Source organism: Triticum urartu, chromosome 6A (genome assembly GCF_056163025.1).
Source record: "Triticum urartu cultivar PI428250 chromosome 6A, HENAU_Tu73, whole genome shotgun sequence".
In the NCBI taxonomy this organism is placed as follows: Eukaryota; Viridiplantae; Streptophyta; class Magnoliopsida; order Poales; family Poaceae; genus Triticum; species Triticum urartu.
The window spans coordinates 535,922,610-535,942,275 of NC_141878.1; the positions used below are offsets into that span (position 1 = coordinate 535,922,610).

Below are 19,666 nucleotides of genomic sequence, written 5' to 3' on the forward strand. Positions count from 1 at the left end.
AAAGAGTTTGAGGGGGATTTAAGCCCCTTATAAGCCACAATACGTCCCAATCCTTGTCAATCCTCTCCAACCCTCTTGGGAGAGGACTAACCGATTAAGCCCTAAAAGAGGGTTTAGTTCGGAACTTCCGCTTTGACGTGTTGTTTATGAGAAATGATATTGTTTATTAAATGTGTTGTTTATAAGTATATGTTGTTGTTTATAAATTGTAATTATATATTGCTTTTCATGACTGTGAGTTGTTCGAATTGATGTTTTGCACACAGGCATATCTATCCTGTCGAGTAATGGGTATGGGAATAAATTATACCCATTGGCAAATATGGGCAAGGGTGATGGGTAAGCTCATTGAGGGCAGGTGAGGGTATGAAGTGGCCCCACCCATACCTGGAACGTAGTTTTATTGCAAAAGGTTGCTAGCTTTTGCATTTCCACCCTTAACACAGAGCACCCCGCAAAAACCACAACACAAGCCCAGACCAGAAAAGACAGGATAGTCATAAAACATACTACAGGATAACGTAGAAACGTGTCATGAATTGGATACAGTGCTTCGGTTAGTATGGGCAAACATGGCCCTTAAGGTTCATCTTTTCTTAGCTCTAGAACTACTGCGAATTCCCTCCCAAAAAAAAAACTACCACAGAAATTATTTTGTTACAGCCCAAAAGTAAATTAAACTGTTGGGACTTCTACAACAACATCATAACCTAATGTATCATCACTGTCAAGAGCGAGCTTTGTCCTTCTACTTATTTCATTCACTCAGATCATTCGGACCTGGGCTAGTAGGTTGCACTGATCGCTGCACTGGTTCCTCGTCGTCAGATTCTGACCATGCTCGTCTCTTCCGCTCTATCACGGATTGAGGATGACCCTACAATACAAAAGAGTAGATGAAGGCAACTTTGCACCAAAGCACTTATGAGCATGAACAGTTTAAACCACATATGTATGGAGCAAAATAACTTCCGTTGCATAGCAGGAAACAGACATCAAAGCTCCCCAAAGACAAAACAAACAAACTTGGATGCAGAAATAAATGTATTTTGACTTTATGGGAAAGAAACAGGAACCCTAACCGTTTCATCTTCGGCGTCAGAATCCTCAAGACCAGCAGCCGCAAGAAGGTGATCTGGGGCTTTCTCTGGTCTGTCACCGCCAGGATCCCTTGACATGTTTGCATAATCATCTTCCTCTGGTTCATTTCTGTATTGATCTTCTTCATCATCTTCGTATTGCATCTTTGTCTTCTGATCCTTCCTTCTCTTGCCACCCTTCCTCCTCTTCTTCCCACTGTCCCCATCTTCATCTTCATGCCTGGACCTATCTTTTCTCTTACCAGGGGTGTTGTTGGATGTTTTCCATTGTTCCTTATGAGAAACAGTACATTGTCAAATCATGCTTTAAGCTGTCAGGCAAAATCCAAATGTGCTTGTGACATTACAGCTTTGGAGAAACTAATCCTGGGTTAGGTACTTAAGTTGCATGAACAAAAGCAGATTTTCACACAATGGACAAGAAAAATATGGTCTGTCACCATTTCTATACATAACAAATTCTTGGAAGACTATGGACTGATTTCCCAATAAAGTGCCTATTATTCAGTGATGCGATAGTGCAAGATTAGAATACAGATACTGTAGAGAAAATTGTTCCCAAAGGGTTCCAAATAGCATGAGAAAACATTGCAACTTATTTGTGATTGAATGGTCTTTTCCACATAAGCAACCATAAAAATGTGTCACATCAGACAGTATAAAGAAACTATGTCTTCTGTAGGCACAAATAGCCTGGGGCCAATACCAACAAACATATCTCAATAATGGAGTGGCATACCACAGCTGGTCCTCCTTGGCGAACAAAGAACAGCTGTGTTCAATCTCAGGTTGTAATCAACCCGACCAAAACCGATGGAAGGGTGCTAGTTCATTTTTGGTATGTGCAGGCAAGTCGAGTAGCTCTAGCTCAAAACTTTGTATAGGCCGATTTTCACGGGTAGATTTGAATCGTTCTTTAACACTTATGAACGAATCATTGACATCTATAGCTCTCATTGAAACACACATGGTAATATATAAAAATACCTTGACACGCTCGAAGTGCTGCTCCTGTTGCATTACTTGCTTTAATTCGTCCTCTTGCTTCCTTCTTTCTAACTGTTACCAGCACCACATTAGCCATAAACATATAATATTTTTCAAACACAAACAGACATTTATGATGAAATACATGCAGCAAGAGCAGGACCTGGAATTTCCTCTGTTCTTCAGCCCGCCGGCGAGCTTCATCAGCTAAAGCAATTTGACGGGTAACTTCCAATTTTTGCTTGGTTTGCTTCTCAGCTTGTTCAGCGGCATCACGATGAACCTTAGCAGCATCAAGCAAGTGTCTGCAATACTCAACATGGGTTTCTATTTTCCTCTCATCAAAACCATGGGAATGGTACGTTGATGCAACAGACAATAGACTGAACACTCTAATGGCGTTCTGAAGCTCAGAGACTGTTGCACGAACCTAGAAAAAGAAAGCATGCAGCAAAAATTACTTCTGTGGTTAGTAAAGAGTACATACAAGATGATAGATTGTCATATCTTAAACAAGAAGGTGGGCGATGGCCTCTGAAAGAAGCGATCTATTTAGTGAAGAAAAAAACTGTCACGAGGCTTTTATTCCCTATGATAGAGCTGTAGGCCTGTAATTCATAATACCATCTTTCAGCATATCAGGGTCAGATCTATGCTCCAATAAGTCTGTAGATGGGACTACCCAATTTATATTGCCAGAACATTGCAGTAGTTTTGTCTGCTGTAGCTTGCGGCACGGAAAAAGTTTGGTATAGATCTTAACAGGGGACTTGTATGCAACACCAGGATCATGTGGTTCACACAAGGTAGTGTTTAGATAGGGTCAGGTTGAATGGGATAGGACAACCTGAAAATTCAGGATGGAATACAAACACTCCATCTTTGATGGATGAGACTCTGCAGCATTTTGTTTGGGATGGATGGACGCTATTAATTAATTAAATTATGCCATTAACTTTCATTAATAATAGTTATCATGCACTAATCAGCAGACGCTAACACTAAGCTGCATTTGGCATTTCAGTGGATTACAATCATCATGTTTATGTAATCAGCTTCTATATATTTTTTTATGGTTGGCTAACCAGCGTTTTCCTATTTATGTGCCTAATTTTTTCACAACAGATTACTGAGGAATATTTCATCACAAGTTGACAACATGGTTCAACAACCGGAAACTAAGCATAAGTGTGAATAACTAGATCACTTATCAATCCCAATCTTGAAGTAATTATCACCAACTATTGCCAACGCTCATGATTAGTTGTGCATGGATGAGCTTATTTGGTCAAATGGGTGAATGGGCCTGTCAAACATTTCTCGGGGACATTCCTTCCAAGTTTAGTGAGCTTGTCCAGGGTGGAAAAGCCTCCCACAGTCCCAACCAACCAAATACAGGGAGATGCAAGGATGATTCATATAGGTTTTGGTAGTGGCTGCATCTGTAACCATGAGCCTTTTTTAGCGGAAACGGTAGGGGAGGCCCCGACAGTAAATTTTATTAATAATAGCAGAAGTAGAGAGGGGGGAGGGGGTTGTACAAAGGGGAAACTAGAAAGAAGGGCTAGGGCTAGAAAAAAGCCAATCCAGCCTGAGCCTGAGAGAGGCGGAAAGCTAATCCTTCATTCTGTAAGAAAGAAAAGACCCCTCTTGAAGTTAAACAACAGATACTTTAGCATTTCTCTGCTTCCAGATATTCCACGCCGCAAACACAAGAACCTCAAGGAAGAAAGGCTTGCTGATCATAAGTTTCGCCTGGGAAACAATCTCCTCCATGGATGAAATGTGGATATCAAAGCGAAGTCTGAGACACTGCCAGCATGAGGAGCTGAAGCTAAGCCAGAAGAGGTGACCGCGAGTTCTGGAGGAGTTCGATTGGCAGAGAGAGCAAATGGAGCCCCAGGGGAATTAAACTGGCGAAGTTGAAGCATGTCTTGGTGTTAAGTTTCTCATTCAGGAGCCAGGCAAAGCCTTTGAGCTTAGGAGAGCACTTGGAATTCCATGGCAAGAGGTGAAGGATGGAGCTCGGAGATGCTGAAAATGAGCCTTGTAGATTTCTGAAGATGAGAAAGTTAACCCCATGAGAAGGACCAAGAATCGGCAGCATACGGGAAAAAATGCAAGCTGATCAGGAAATGTCTGAACTCATGGAATTCAACAAAACCCTGGCTGGAAAGGGGGGTGGAATAGATCCAGAGGGTCTTGGGTGGTAAGCACATCATGGACCGAGACCAGATTATCAAGGGCAAGAGAATGCAGCCAAAGGATTCTTCTCCACAAAAGTTGATCAGTCCAATAATCACCCCAAAAAAAGCAGTGTCACCGTCAGCCTTCAAACCAAAAACGACTTCTCCCTAAAAAAACACAGGGATGACGGATCACCTCAAAAAGCTGGATAATGGAGAGAAATGTGGAGTTTGGAGGATATAGAAATGAGCCACATGGTATATACCAAAACCAGAGAGATTTGGGTGGTATTACCTTTTTTCTCTTACTTCATATATCAAAGAATCAGAAACCAGGCAAAGAGAAGTATCAGTACTGACCTCATCAACTGTTCGTTTTGTCTTCTGTAGAGTAGAAGCAGAAAACTTCTGCATTGAAACGCCAACATTAAACCGTAATAAATAATTTGATGGAGCCAAATGTATAGCTCTCAGCAAAGATTTCCGGCAGTCTTGCCATTGCTCAGCTTCATAATGTGTTCGGGAAAGGTATAGGAGTGTAGTTGCATCTGTGTTGTAGAAGAACTTCCGTGCACAGTTTTGGTACTGCAAGAAAAGGAATTAGGAACTTCATTCATCCGACAAAGAGAGAGAGAGAGAGAGAGAGAGGGAGAGGGAGAAGACAGGGAGAGTACCATTTTAACTGCTTGTTGAAAAAGGCCTTGAGCAAAATATATGTGGGCCAAATTGATCCATACATCAGGTACCTGAACAAATATACTTCCTGATGCAGCTTCATGTACCTAATATCAAATTGGTGATGCACTTTATTAAAGTTCACAGTTTGTCATATAGAATAATGAACATTGTTTTCCCTTTCTAACCTGTGTAAATAACTCCTTCGCAATATCCCATTGGGCTTTCTCAGCATGTAAGATTCCAAGACCATTTGCAGCAAACATATTACCATGGTTCTGCTTTAGTACCTGAATCAGAGATTGAGATCCCAACAATGAGCAAACCGGCACTTAAAGACACCATACCATCACCAATCCCTCAAAGCACTGCAGTATATAATTTGCTTTCAACCACACATTTGCTTTGTGGTTCCAAGAAATTAATGCTCTCATGTAAAAGAAATTTAATCAAAGTGCACCCAATTCAGTTGCCTGTTTATTTACAATTCTCCAGAAAAGAAAATTTATCATCATTCATCACATCTTGCTGGATGGCTTGCTCGAGTATGACTCTGGAACTCAAACTCACTAATGTACCAACCAACTTCCTAAGTTTTCAACTTGACTTATTAAATATCATGCCATTATATTTCTGTAGAAATAGAACTGTGAGATTTGAGGCAAACATGACGAAAGTGTAACATTGCAAATCAATAAAGAGCTTGCTAGATGTCCTGATGTCCTACTACAAATATCACTCGCACTACAAATTATGGCATTCAAATTCCTAAGCTTTTGACTTTACGCAGTAAATATCATGACTTGATCAATGATCATGTACAAAGTGCTTCGTCCCAACCGGAGAGTTATTTACTCTTTAAAAAAAATACGATTGCCTAATTCAGTGATTTAATCTCCAAAATACATTAAATATGGAGACAGGAGTTAAAACTAGACAATTGTTTTACTAGAAAACTAACAGAAATAAAAAACTAAGCATTTGCTACACTTCTAAAAAGATGGCATTAATGAAATAAAGAACATGAGAAATCGTGCTAGAAATATAATTACTGAAGTTTAAAATAGATTAAATGTAGCTTTTGATTCTTGTGCAGAGGATCACAGAACAATTTTCCTGCTAACTCTTTGTTAGCCTGAAATACTACTAAACAAACAAACAAAAAGCTTATCAACAGTAGAAACTACAAGCTGACATCAGGCCCAAGAATAGTCAGTTCTATCTTAAACAATAAGCAATGATCACGGATGAGCTTCAGGGAACATAAATTACGGAAGATGTTCCTGAGATATCCAATCAAGACAGGCCATTCTGAGCATCAACATAAATGGTGAATATAAATGTACATGTATAATACATGCCTACACACAATTACCGAAACAAAAGACAGCTGCTGAAGAACAGTTTGTGGGGTCTATTTCTGTACTCCCTCTGTCCCATAGTATAAGACCTTATTACATCCGATTTGCTCACAAATCAGATGTAATATGGTCTTATATTATGGGACGGAGGGAGTAACAAATATGAAGGAACAGAATCTATTGCATGAAAACCTCCAAAGACCTGATGAATTTGAGAAGATAACTGGGAATAATAGCTGGTGTAACATATCATACATTCAAAAAAAGTTCCTTTGCTTTCTCCCGATGAGTGGCCTCGAATTTCGGGGCCTTTTTCTCAGGGCGATTGGCAGCAAAGTAGTTCCAGTTGCCCTGTAACAACACATATGCAATTGATCAGTCGGAGAAGAGTTAAGTAGCATAGTCATTTACAGTGAAAATTCTGTATTACAATGACCAGCTATTGTAGAATTGTTGGAAATACAAGGGGACGAGTTATATATGTAAGCCTAACGTATCACTAAATTTGGTGATACACTAATGGTCTAAATTACTTGACGCATTTTATCCTGCCAGCAGGCAGCAGCCAATTCATAAAAGGAAAATATGACGCACTGTCATTACAAGCTATATTAATTCAACAGTAATTGTAAACTGTAAACAGATAACTCAGGATGGAAGGGATTTACTTATTAAATTCTACCACGGCCATTAAAAAAACTACTATAGTGAAGTAGGCTCACATACCAGCTGAAGCCAAGAGTATGGGTCTTTTCCGTCAGTAGCATCTTTAGCATCACGGAAATGTTCCTTCGCAGTGAGCCAGGTTTCATCACTCTGAAGTTCAAGACTTCCAAGCATAGACAGTGCATTTGGATACTTACTATTTATCTTTAGAGCATCACCTATCTAGAAACAAATAAACCATTATTATTCTCAGTTAAGAAGAACAACAAATGTAAGCATCAGTACTTACCAGCTCAATGCTCAGTTGAATATTGTTTTTTTCTTTTGCAATAGACCCTAACCTCAGATAGGCATCAATGTAGTCTGGGTACTGTTATTATTATTAAAGAAAACAGGGAATTAGAATATAATACAAGTGTAGTACAAATACAAAAGAGTGTATTCATTGTTGCACAGAGAATCCTGCATCACAGAATAATGCTACAGAGATCTATTTTAGAAGTCTATTAGGAAACCAATGACCAATACAGCAACTCCAAAATAAATCACCAATACTTGTCACTTCAACATTTCATAGGGAAGTTTTCCCATAATGATACTTATACAGACCAGGAACTTCACTTCCTCAGGGTCTGTACTTGTGATAGTTATTTGGGGGCCAACTTCTATCAAAAACATAATATTAAGAGCTTTTCTTTCATGTAGACTTCATCTATTTTTCCTTGAGCACGCACCTGACTGCATGTCATTTTGTCTTAGAAGAAGCATCGATATGACGTGATGTGGACGACAGATTTTTTTTTAAACAAAATTGCGCAAGACAGCTTGTGAAGATGAACTTTTTCTAGACAATGTAAACAACATCAAACAAAAAATGTTCGTAAGGCCCTCGACAAGCTTTGACACTAACCAGTGTCTAGTTAATTCCGAGAACAGTAAGGGCAAACAGAAGTAAGAACATAGTATTAACTGAAAAAAGAATGGGAACTACACAAAAAAGAATCGTGGTTACTGACTGAGGAATATATGCATAATATCCTGATAGAAAAGATTAAATTCTCACAAAATGAGCTTTCAATCACTGGCAAAACAATGTAACTAATACATCTGTGGTGGACGGGGTAAACATGGCAATGGTATCTCAACTATATCAAGAGAAGGCCAATACAAATGAAACTAAAGGTAACTGACTGCAGGTTTTAGAGAAGCTGCAAAAACAAAGTCACACATGAAGGCATGTGACCGCAGGCAAATGACTAACATCAGAAAATGACAGACAAAATTGTGTGCAGATTGCAGCTGCAATAAACAACAGGAACACTAAGTAAGAAAAGTGAAGGTTACAATTTCACTGTTTTCATGTTCTTTCAAAGCATGCTTTCATCCCCAGTTACATTTATACTGTAAAATAAGTAAATGAGAGACAGAGAGCGGACACTCAGGAAGGGTTTTGGGGATGACACCACAGTACCTTGAAAATAATGAGACGGTAAAGGAGGCTGGCTTTCACAGTATCATGAAGCTCTTCCAATAATCTTGCATAGTTAAACAATGTGGTGACTTTATCGCAGGGTAATTCAAGAGATACGTTTTCTTCAAGTTGGTGAAAAAAACTCTGATCCCTGTACTGCACACTCCAGTTTGCTATGGAACTACCAGCAGTCCCATCCATAATTGAAACCCAGATACCGTCTCCTAGAGCTTCCTTAAAACTTTGCTCAGCCAACTGAAAGCATGAACAAAAGAGGTACTGTCAGGTGTATACATGAAAATGTAAATACAATGTTATATGTATAACAGTAAACAAACCTCAAACTCTGCCTTCTCAAAATAAAGAAGTCCAATTCCATTGAGCAATTCAACCGGTATTTTCTCTCCTGCCTTCCTTAGGAGAGTGCATGCCTGAGAAATGCTAGATAAGATTATGTATTACAAGGAGAACATCCAGTCCATTTAATAGTATTAATCCCCTAAGCTTTCTATCGATCGACTTAACACCCTCATGTTTTAGTACCCATTCAGTAACCTGTCAAACTTGATGTGCCTGGGAAATGCTAGATAAGATTACATCTTATAAAAAGTAGATTGTGAGTTCCCTTGAAGTATCAAATGGTGTCAAGTTTAATCGTCTTTAATCTGCCAAACTTTCTATTGATCAACTTGACAAGCCTGTGTTTCAGTACCAGTTCAATTACCAGTCAAACCTGGTTTTGCTTAGCCGGATTGATAGTGTGGACGGTGATATTGCTACATGGGCTGCCATAACATCTGGTTCCGCCACTTTTAAGCACAAAATGAATACTGACATCATCAAATCTCCACGTCTTCTTCCTACCCCCTCTCCACCCGAGCCATGTAAAAGGAAGACGGCGGGAGGATATGTAGAATATGATAGCAGCATCCATTTGTGGTGGACGGTGGCAAAACTAGGATATGCCAGATGAAGTGGCCCAGTATTAGGAGTTCAGGGGATTATGTGAGTCCAAAAGGAGTTTAGGAAGCTAAGTAGACAAACCCAATGCTTCTGGGGGGTAAAATATGCTTTCCTTTTAATAATCAGGTACGCATGCATTTGATCAACAAAGTAGTTAACATGCAGCAATGATGCAGCAAACATTTGCCACGCCAATAAGATCATAGCCAGAATGCCAGCCTTAGCTAACCTAGCATCACCAATATGCAAATCATGGTCAAATAATCCACTTTAGATAACCTATAATCACCAGCCCACACAACCAAGTATATGGTTTTTCATGCTGCAAACCAATTTCAAAGTTCGAAGAGAAGCACATATAACTTCATGTGCCAATCCTGCCAGAATTGACCCTAGAGAGTAGGTGATGCAGCATGATAGAACAACTCAACTTTTAGGAGAAAACCGGTTTTATCACAGCCAATACAATGGTAATCTAGAGGAAGAAGAACCTAAGCTGATAGAGTGATGAAGCCTATAATTAAATGAATCCACCTTCTGTAGTGTTAACGTTTGTTTTCTATATTAATCATACATTTGTGGATTATAAGATTCTAAGAAACAAAGTTCAGTGATTAATCCTAATTCAGAAACACTACACAAGTTTGATAGAAGGGGGAAAACAGCATTTTAAGAACTCCAACATGGCATTGGTCAACACAATAAACATATAGCTAGTTGAAGAGCCTTACTGTCTTTAAGTATTCCATGGCAGCAGCCCAATCAGATTCTACCAACAATTCACCGAGTTCAACAAATGCCTGCATAGTGAATTAATCAACAAGATTATATGCAAAAAACAAACATTGGAACTACAATATCAGATATATGACCAAACCATGTATTGAATAATGCAACAGAGGTAGTACAGGAAGATGGGATTATTAAATAAGCGTCCAAACTTCACATAAGTACATGATCAAATATCAAAAAGGAACATAAGTAGGGCAGAGACTGGAAAAAATTGCCGTAACTACACTCTTGATTCGCTCACTTGAAACAGAGAATCCTAAGGCCATGAAGAGATACAGTGAAACAAGGGAGTGACTGATGTACAAATATTGTACATTTTATGTTTGGAAACCAAATAGAATTAATGTATACCCCTTTTCTACAGCAAATAAAAAGTGTGACTCTTGCAGTATTCCTCAACATCAATGAAACAATATCTACAAATTTATATGACCTGGTAATAACTGCTGCTATAATAAATTCCATATTTTCATCTAATCATCGAACAACAGGACATCTTTAGAGGAATTGTTGTACACTCTTCTAGAGCTGCAATAAAAGGTGTGTGCGTGTGTGTGGAATCTATAATTTAGCGTGCCCAACTATCAATGAAGTTTCCTAGGTCCAGACATCCTAGTTCACATATGCATCCAAGATTGGCATTCCTGATCCTTAATCATCAATATCGCAACATCCAAGTGAATACAAGTTCAGTTAGTGTAGTGTTTTTGTAACAGGCGACAGTGATACAATTTGTACAAAATCAATGAATTTGTGGTTTACAAATTATTCACTAAAAAGGAGAAAGAGACGAATGACTACCTGGTGATCTTTTGGATCAATCCGTGTAACCTTCTTAAAGGTTTCTATGGCTTTGTCATTCTCACCCAAGTTTGCATAGATGTTCCCAATAGCCTAGCACAAGCAACATAAATCATTTCATTCATAATCAAATGGAATGCTTTGGAACAATGAATAGAAGCATTTGATTAGAAACACATCTTACCTTCAAACTTTCACAATTTTCGGGGTGTACCTCCAGCACTTTCTCGAAGCTAGCTAAGGAACGTTTGAAGTCACCGAATTTTAATTGTATTTGACCCAGGCCTGGTTCAGATCACGAGTGTCACAAAACAGCAACAAAATACACAATAAAATATTCTAAAATGGAAGAAAAAAATACGGTATGCCCAAGTATCACCTGAAATATCGATTAAGAGACAAGTATATCATGTATTTTAAATAGATGGCACTATTTCATTTATAACTAGCAAATCAATAGGAAGACAACAGGCACATAACTGATGATGAGATATGAGTACCTACTGTAAATGACATGGGTTTCCTCTGGCCAACTTGCCAGAATTTTTATCAGACCTCTCAGTGCTTGCTTTACCTTGAGGATTCTATCAATTCATAACCACCATAGTTACTATACTATCCATGATTGTTTGCCCTTCGCAAGTAACTGATGAGATCATCTCGGAGAGATGGCTCACAACTAACGAGTTTAAGAGACCTCACATATATTAGATTCCCCTTCGAATCACAAACATAAGTCCCATCAATGTGGGATGTGATCCATTCTACATCTCCGATTTACCAGCTCCCCGATCAGTGATTGCATATTCCGTTCAATCACTAAGTAGTTTGATGCCTCAGGCAGAGATGCTTATCTCACTTGTCGTACATATATTGGAGCAATAAACTTCTTGTTGTATTCCTTTCCTTTAGGCGGCATGGCTCTCAACTTGATGTTCTCATACACACACAAGGCCGACTGTCGACGATAATGAAGGCATGTGCTCGGACGATTGTCAGCGACATCGGATGTTGCTCACGACATCATTTCTCGTTCAGTTCCCGTGATATGCAGCAACTATGGTGAATACTTACCGAACAACAAACTTGTGGCACCTTGGTTCGGCTACATGACCAAACAGAGTGCATGGGGAGCGGATCAAGAGATCGAGATTATGATATGCGTATGACACCAGCATGTGCAATAATCTCGACGCTCGTTGCAAACAGAATAGCAAGAAGTGCAGATAATATATTGATCTTTCTTGCAAGAGTCCAAGCACAAATGAGGGGTGCCTCCCTACTTACAGGGACAATGTGCATTTACATTCCTGCCCCTAGGCAGTTTACGGTTGTACCATTTGTACTATCTTTAGGAAACAAAGCACGTAGTTTATCAGTTGATGCTGGATGCACGCCTATGCACTGATAACTGGCAACAATAGAGGGACAAACCACACAAGCAGCAACTGACCTTTTTAAGCTAAATATCTACTCCCTCCGTTCCGAATTACTTGTCGCGGGTATGGATGTATCTAGATGTATTTTAGTTCTAGATACATCCATTTTTGCGACGAGTAATTTGGAACGGAGGGAGTATGTGGTATAGTTTTTAGGCATAATGCATTTTATGGCAACCGACCCCCTTCATAAATTTATAACACTTGTTAAAGCATATGGCGAGGTGACTTCATAGATACGACCCTAACTTAAGATAACAGCAAATTCAATCACAACACTTACTTAGTATGACAGCATAATAACTTACAGCCACTAGCAGATTAAACCAAAGCACAGAACCTAACCTAGTACAGAGTATAACATCTTTCAAACACACAGAAAAGAACTGAATAATGAAAGAGAGAAGACGATGCAAAGCCCTCCCCCCTCTCACTCCCTCCCTGCCTCCCTTACTCTTAATAACTATGCTATGTGGTTCGGTCTTAAAAACTACGATATGTGCTCTAACAGCGAACTAATTAAAAGACACTAAGCACATTAGCGTATACTCCCTCCGTCCGAAAATACTTGTCATCAAAATGGATACATACGAAGCAAAATGAGTCAATCTACACTCTAAACTACGTCTATATACATCCGTATATAGTGCATATTGAAATCTCTAAAAAAAGACTTATATTTAGGAACGGAGGGAGTACACAGAAGACAGAACTAGCAAATCAGTGTGGCCTTAGACATTAGAGATTAATTAGGTATGCTTGTTGATGAGGCGTGCAGTGCTACTGCTGATTATGAGTCACACAAAATATAAACTGTCCTGACTCACCATTTGTACTATCTTTAAGAAACAACATTTCGATATTTTAAGTAGCTTTTACCAGAATATCAGCATTTTTTGCTGGAGCAATCTACTTACTATACACCTCTCCCTCTCCACCTCCCCCTTCCCTTCCACCTTATTAAAAATATCCCTAAATTATTAGCCCAACAACAGCGGAGTTAACTTGCAGGGATTTGGGTGATTTCTGACCATAGCATTGTGCGAGTATTTAACTACTACTTCATCTACTTGAAACATGGAGGTACATAAATGCTAAAAACTGCATACCAGAACAATGTCATGAAATAAATAAAAAGGAAAAAATGTGAATGAGAACAAGAAACTCACCAACAAATGGCAACACAAAGTCTTGCGGTTTATTGACTTCTTTGACAGATGCCATATAATACCGTCCAGCAGTCTCAAAATCACCCTGAATTCAGATAAATTGTCAAAAATACATCACATGTTCAGGGTTGTAAACTAGACTCTCAACACGGAAATCCAAAGTGTCAGCACAGAGAACCAAGTGAAATAATACCCAACTAATTCAATGGGTATATGAATGGGGTACATCACCTTACTATGGTATGATCTGGCTAAGTTATAGTAGGATTGTGATTTCAGTAGTCCATGACTGCTTGAAGACAGAGCAGTCTCACTCAGTTGCTCAACCACAAAATGCTGGCCAGTAAAGAAATAATGGTTGGCCAGGTGGTTGAGTGCCAAAGTGCAATAAGGATAAATTTCAAAGGCTCTTCTCATTTTCTCCATCCCACTGCGAATTTCACCAGCTATAGCAAAGTTGCAATACTTAGAAAATAATGAGAAAAAAGGTGAGAAGGAAATTTCTTGTCTGTAAAGAGCATTTACCTTCATTTGTTTGCAAATCCATGATCGCGAGTGCTACTAGCGCATCAAAGTTTTCAGGGTCCAACTGTGAAGTAATTGTAAGTGAATAAAAGCATGAATTCAACTTAAGGGACAATTATTCTACATGAAACAAGAGACAGATAAAAAATCTTGCCTGTAAGACTCGATCAAAAGCTTGTCGGGCCCTGTCTAGCTGACCAAGTTTGTATCGACAAAAAGCTATACCAAGCCTTACAGCAGCAGGACAATCTGCATATCCCCGCAGAGCTCTCTAGAAAGATGATTGAAATTTATAACATATACTACAAAATATCATGGAATTGTCAAAAGAACTTGAGCTGTCTCCAACCTTATAGAGTTCTAGTGAGTTCTTATAACATTCCAAAGCTTTCTTGTGTTGTTGTTCCGTATCACCCATCAGGAAATAAACAGAAGCCTGCACTGACAATGTTTGCGACTTGAAGATTAGAACAACTGATAAGAAATATGTCAAAAAAATAATGATTAACACAGGCTTCTTTTAGTTAGTCCCTACGATAAATTATTACATCTTCATCGATCATATTATAAGCATCAAAGCATAAGGATTAAGTTGTTCTAGTGAAAGAGCAAGCATACGAAGGTTGCAGTTTCATTAGTATAATATATATGAGAGATCCTATAACTATTTGAGGGGTGTCAAGTTAGTCCTACAACTTCAGAAATGCAGATTCAGATCCCAAAAATCTGTATGTTGTTCATCACAGATCCTAACAGCTCAGACCATGTTTGACCTGCTGACGTGGCACGTTAACCTCCACCACCTTGACACAGGTCCCATCCGAAATAGCTGAATGAAAGAACATTTTGCATAAACACCCTTGGTAGGCCTCTTCTTCTCACATGTGGTCCCTCTCTTCTCTCCCACACACGCGAGCACACTCATAGTGGAAGGCAAATGAACTGTATGGAGACGACGAGATGCTAGAAGCCTGTGCATTGAATGGCTCGTCAAACAGGGCAGGCGAGAGTGGGACGGCAAGAAGGTCATGGAGGAACTCGAGGAGAGAAGCATAAAACGAATCATCGTCTACAGCTATCCCCTGTGTGCGAGCTCCGCGTCATTACTGTCCATGAGCGGCAGACTCTGCAGGTGAGAATTGGGCAGCGAGAAGGTCGTGGAGAACCCAGATGAGAGGCTTAAAATGAATCAGTATTTTTCACTTAGTGGTGGCAAACTTTTGTAATTTCCTCCAACTCCACTGAACGCGCTCTAAGGAGCCAGGAAATAGCAGCTCCACTGTTTCGTACTAGGGGTCAGCTCAGATCCTAGATCTCGGCTCCGTGGAGCTGGGCCGTTCTGTCCGGCTTCACCCATGGAGTCAACGGAGCGCAGAGCTGGAGAGAATCCGAACGGGCCCTTACAATCTACTCCCTCCGTCCGACAATACTTGTCATCAAAATGGACAAAAAGGGATGTATCTAGAACTAAAATACATCTAGATACATCCCCTTTTATTTATTTTGATGACAAGTATTTCCGGACGGAGGGAGTAGTATTTTAATAGAGAGAATCCGAACAGGCCCTTACAATCTAGTATTTTAATAGAGAGAATCCGAACGGGCCCTTACAATCTAGTATTTTAATACTAAAAGCAAACTGCGGTCATTCAGAAGTACACATTATATACTTATGTTTAAAACAAGCATTACAGAAACCTGAAGAAAATTACCTGACCAAGAAGGGCTGGGAAATTATCCCCATCCTCATCCAAAACAATCTTGAATGAGTCAGATGCCATTTGCAACTCACCCTTGGCCACGCAGAGTTGACCTAGACAGCAACGTCAATAATTAAAATGTTAAAAACCATACTCCTCTGGTCAGAACAGCAACATGGCAAAGCACTTTGCTGGTAGATAAAGTGCCCCTCTTTAGTCCAGTACTCCTAGGTTCTAGAGAGCAGTTGTATGATCTTGTCTAAGTCTAATAAACCAGTATGAGAAAACAACACTTACATAATACATAGCAGGTGCAACAAATAAAACCAAGGATGTAAAAATGAACAAAACTGCATGACTATAACACTCAAAGAACATCCAACCAAGCAGCACTTAGGCTTTCACCCATGCTTCATCTGAAGAGGTTAACCATGTGGGTTTGGATCATTCCTGAGCATTACAAGATATTTGTAACAGAAATTCAACTAGCCACTTGGGACTAGCCGCAACACTACCAGGCCTCACTGGGCCCATGGCATCGCAGTTTAGGTATATTCTATAAAAAATTCACAAACACATTGCTGATCTTGTGTTATTCAAATTTACAATGTTCTGGTGAACTAATGAACACAAAAACACTCATTTTTTCTGTTTATCACAAACTAGATAGGCAGAGCTATATAATGTCTTGTAGCATGTCTCTGATTCTGAAATTGAGTTTCTATGATAGAGAAGCTACAAACAAATACAACAAATCATTCAACATTAAACAGAAATATCAAACTATCAACAACAAAAATTCAAACGGTCACTTCATCTAAGATGATGCTACACTTAAGTTAATGAAGTGCTACGCAACCATAACCAAAGATGAAAGTGTGCTATAAAGAGATGCACATAAGAGTCATGAAACTATAAACCACAACATATCTGAGAGCTCTGAAATGTTCTGAAGTGGTATAACCTCTTCCAATCCAGGTAGAAGGTTCAGTTTCATCTATCCTCGACGCCCTATTGTAGTACTGAGTCGCATCTTTGAAATGCACTTCCTTCTGTGGTGCTTTCTCAGCCTTTCCCAAGAAAGTATGAAAAGCACCCAAAGCATTAAGGATAGCTATCCGCTCATACTTCACATCAGCATAATAATCATCGATTTCTGCAGAGGAGAGGGAATGGTTCAACAACAGCGGATTTATGCAGAAACTTAAAGTAACAATGAGAAATTGAACTGGTGTCGTATAATCAAAGGTGATATGATTGTTCAGATAATATTACAGTGCAGGAAAAGAGTTATAAAAAAAATAACCTGGGCCAGATCCTTCCTCTAAAATCTGCCGGAACTGTTCGAGCTTCCCTTGCTTGAAGTATTCTCTCTGTGACAATAATTTTCAGAAGTAAATTATAGATAAACAGGTACCAATCCGGATAGTTCGATTTCACAAGAAAACAACCAAAAAAATTACGAGACAGGGTATCTGCAAGTATAATAAGTTTCACCATGAGACTAGAGCTTCGATTAAACACAAGTCACGTGTGTAAGGACTGGGATTTCGAGCATGAAACTCTGGCTCAGCAAGAAGCTCTGCTTCAGATCTTCCACTCAAATTATCCGTCCGAACGAATCAGGATGGTATCCTCAGTACCAAAACGTCGCCAGCATCACCCCTAGCCGAAATAGCTCCGGCTGAACAACCAGGGCAAAGCAGAGGACGGAATGACAGGCGCACGCGCACGCGCATTTGGAGAAATTCTACCAGCATCGGTCAAACCCTCAGAAAGCCCGCCTCGAAGCTGAAAAGGGTCGCCTCAGCGGGAGCGAGGCTCCGCCAGAACCCTAGCCGTAGAAGTTGCTCCATCCGCGCCGCCGAAGAACTAGACCTAGACCTAGGTGGGGTTGCGAGGGAAGCTTGGGCTCCTGAGAGCGGAGGGGACCTACCGCGATGATGAGCCAGAGGTGGAGCGGAGCTTGCTCGGCCTTGAGGATGTCGAGGATGTCGGAGGCGTCGGCGGGGAGGTGGTCCAGCGCCACCCGCACCTCCTCCTCCGTCCCCTGCACCGGTATGTACACGCTCGCCATCCCGCCGTCGCTCCCCTCTCTTCCCTTCCCTTCGCCGCCGCCCAGGGGAGAGAAAATCGTATATGACAGGAGAAGAGTAGCAGACGCCCACGGGGGCTAGTTGGGCAGCGGCCCATTTACTGCTGCGCGTTCTTTTTTTACGGGAATAGCGGTGCGGTGTAATGGCCCGGCCCAGCTCCCGATTTTTCATCAGTTAAATTAACCTTTTTATTTCCGATTTAAGAGTATTATTAATTAGTTTTTTAAAAAGGATAAATAATCTTACAGAAAACCAAAAAACGCATGTACTGTTTTAGAAACTGTTCTTGAATTTTGAAAATGGATTGACTCTTGTTCACAGAGTTGGACTTTTGTTGACCGAGGTTTAAAAAAAAGACTTTTGTTGACCGCCTCATACTTTGTTGATTACCCATGTAGGATTGTTTATTTATTTTTCCCCAACACATATCATCTTTTTATTCACACATGCTAAATTAGTGACTTCCTATAAAACCATCTAATGAGGAATGTCATGACCTTTTACCATTGCGATAAACCAAATAGTTAAGAAGCTATCAAAATGTCGAACTATACTCTCACTTAAAGATTTCAATGATCCCAATACTTAGACGACTCTGTAAGAGAGCTTTTCAAAGCAAGTGACACCAGCTTACTTATTTCTCTGGTCCAAGCATAGTGAGCTAGTAATCATGAAATTAAGTGTTTAGAAGATGGTATAGAAAAAAGATAAAAGTTTGGGCAGGTTGCCATGCCTAGCTTGCCACGTCCTCTTTTTGATTTTGTTAACCTTATAAACCAACAACAGCATACAACTTACCAACTTATAATCCATGGGTTCGTAAAAGACATGATTATACTGTAAGAAAATGGATTATAGAGGAAGAATTGGATCAACATGAAAAGTACATGATAGGTCATTCGAGAGAGAGCAAAGATTGCCATGTGCATTTAGTTTTTAATTGGTAATAAATGTTGTAGCATCTCAACTGTCTGAGTCTAGTTAATGTCTGTGTCAACAACACTCCTCGACTGAATTTCACTCAGTAGGCTAATGGATCCAACTCAAATCCAGATGAAAAAAGAAGGACAGAAGTGGAGTTCATCCTCAAATGGAGACCTTATTCATCCCCAACTAATTGAAGGTCTTGTTTATCCCAGCAAAGTGGATTGTATAGTCATGTTCATTCCATCTATATGAGTTTTTATCCAAACCAGCCCTATTAACAAGAAGAGTTTCTTTTAGAATGATACATGACTAACTCGATGAACATTACAAACACAATGCTTCGAATCACAAATCCAAGAAACTACAAAGTAACTCATATAACTAAGAATTACAGTGAAATCTCTCAGGAAAACATTCTCCATGGCATCGGCCTTTACAACACAAAGTACCGGTGGTGTCGTCCCCCCCGCGGGCGACACGGGCGAAACCCTAGCCGCCACACCAACTCCCCCTCCCCAGATCTCCCCTTCCCCCGCCGCCGCCGGCAAGCACCGCCGGGCAAAGCCCACGCGGCGTCGGCGGCGGCGGGGCCTTCCTTCTTCTCGCGAGGTCAGGGCAGCGCGGGGCTACTTGGCTAAGGAGAGGCGTGGGGGCGCGACGGCCGCGGCGTGCAGACGCCGTTTGGTGCGGCGCGCGAGGTGAGCAGGCGCGGTGGGCGCGGCTTGCGGGCGCGACGGGCGCGACGGCCGCGGCGCGCGAGGCGAGCAGGCGCGGCGGGCGCGGCCTGCGGGCGCCGGCGGCCGCGGCG

The 19,666-nt window shown here is 40.4% G+C and overlaps 1 protein-coding gene across 1 annotated transcript; it reads right to left on the reverse strand.

Annotated features, from left to right (window-relative positions):
* Window positions 1–477: 477 nt before the first annotated feature.
* Window positions 478–18,015, reverse strand: ELF8 (binding protein). The gene is made up of 24 exons (XM_087528658.1): window positions 17,772–18,015; window positions 17,142–17,208; window positions 16,800–16,991; window positions 15,848–15,948; window positions 14,485–14,571; window positions 14,290–14,406; window positions 14,136–14,199; window positions 13,842–14,056; window positions 13,611–13,695; window positions 11,187–11,287; window positions 11,003–11,095; window positions 10,141–10,209; window positions 8,785–8,877; window positions 8,447–8,701; window positions 7,265–7,345; window positions 7,036–7,197; window positions 6,565–6,660; window positions 5,137–5,238; window positions 4,948–5,055; window positions 4,634–4,858; window positions 2,251–2,517; window positions 2,088–2,159; window positions 1,083–1,373; window positions 478–877 (listed from the first exon to the last, which is right to left on the reverse strand). Exons 1-24 carry the CDS (start codon window positions 17,910–17,912, stop codon window positions 758–760), a joined length of 3,204 nt encoding a protein of 1,067 aa, XP_087384784.1. The 5' UTR covers window positions 17,913–18,015; the 3' UTR covers window positions 478–757.
* Between the last annotated feature and the right edge of the window lie 1,651 nt (window positions 18,016–19,666).

What these genes read in the sequence shown, in the direction of transcription:
- ELF8 (XM_087528658.1), bottom strand. Translation starts at nt 17,912, where the DNA reads ATGGCGAGCGTGTACATACCGGTGCAGGGGACGGAGGAGGAGGTGCGG. An exon ending in CCAGATCATACCATAGTAAG is followed by an intron (nt 13,696 to 13,841) that starts GTGATGTACCCC and finishes ATCTGAATTCAG; the next exon opens with GGTGATTTTGAGACTGCTGG. An exon ending in TTCAACTGAGCATTGAGCTG is followed by an intron (nt 7,198 to 7,264) that starts GTAAGTACTGAT and finishes ATTTGTTTCTAG; the next exon opens with ATAGGTGATGCTCTAAAGAT.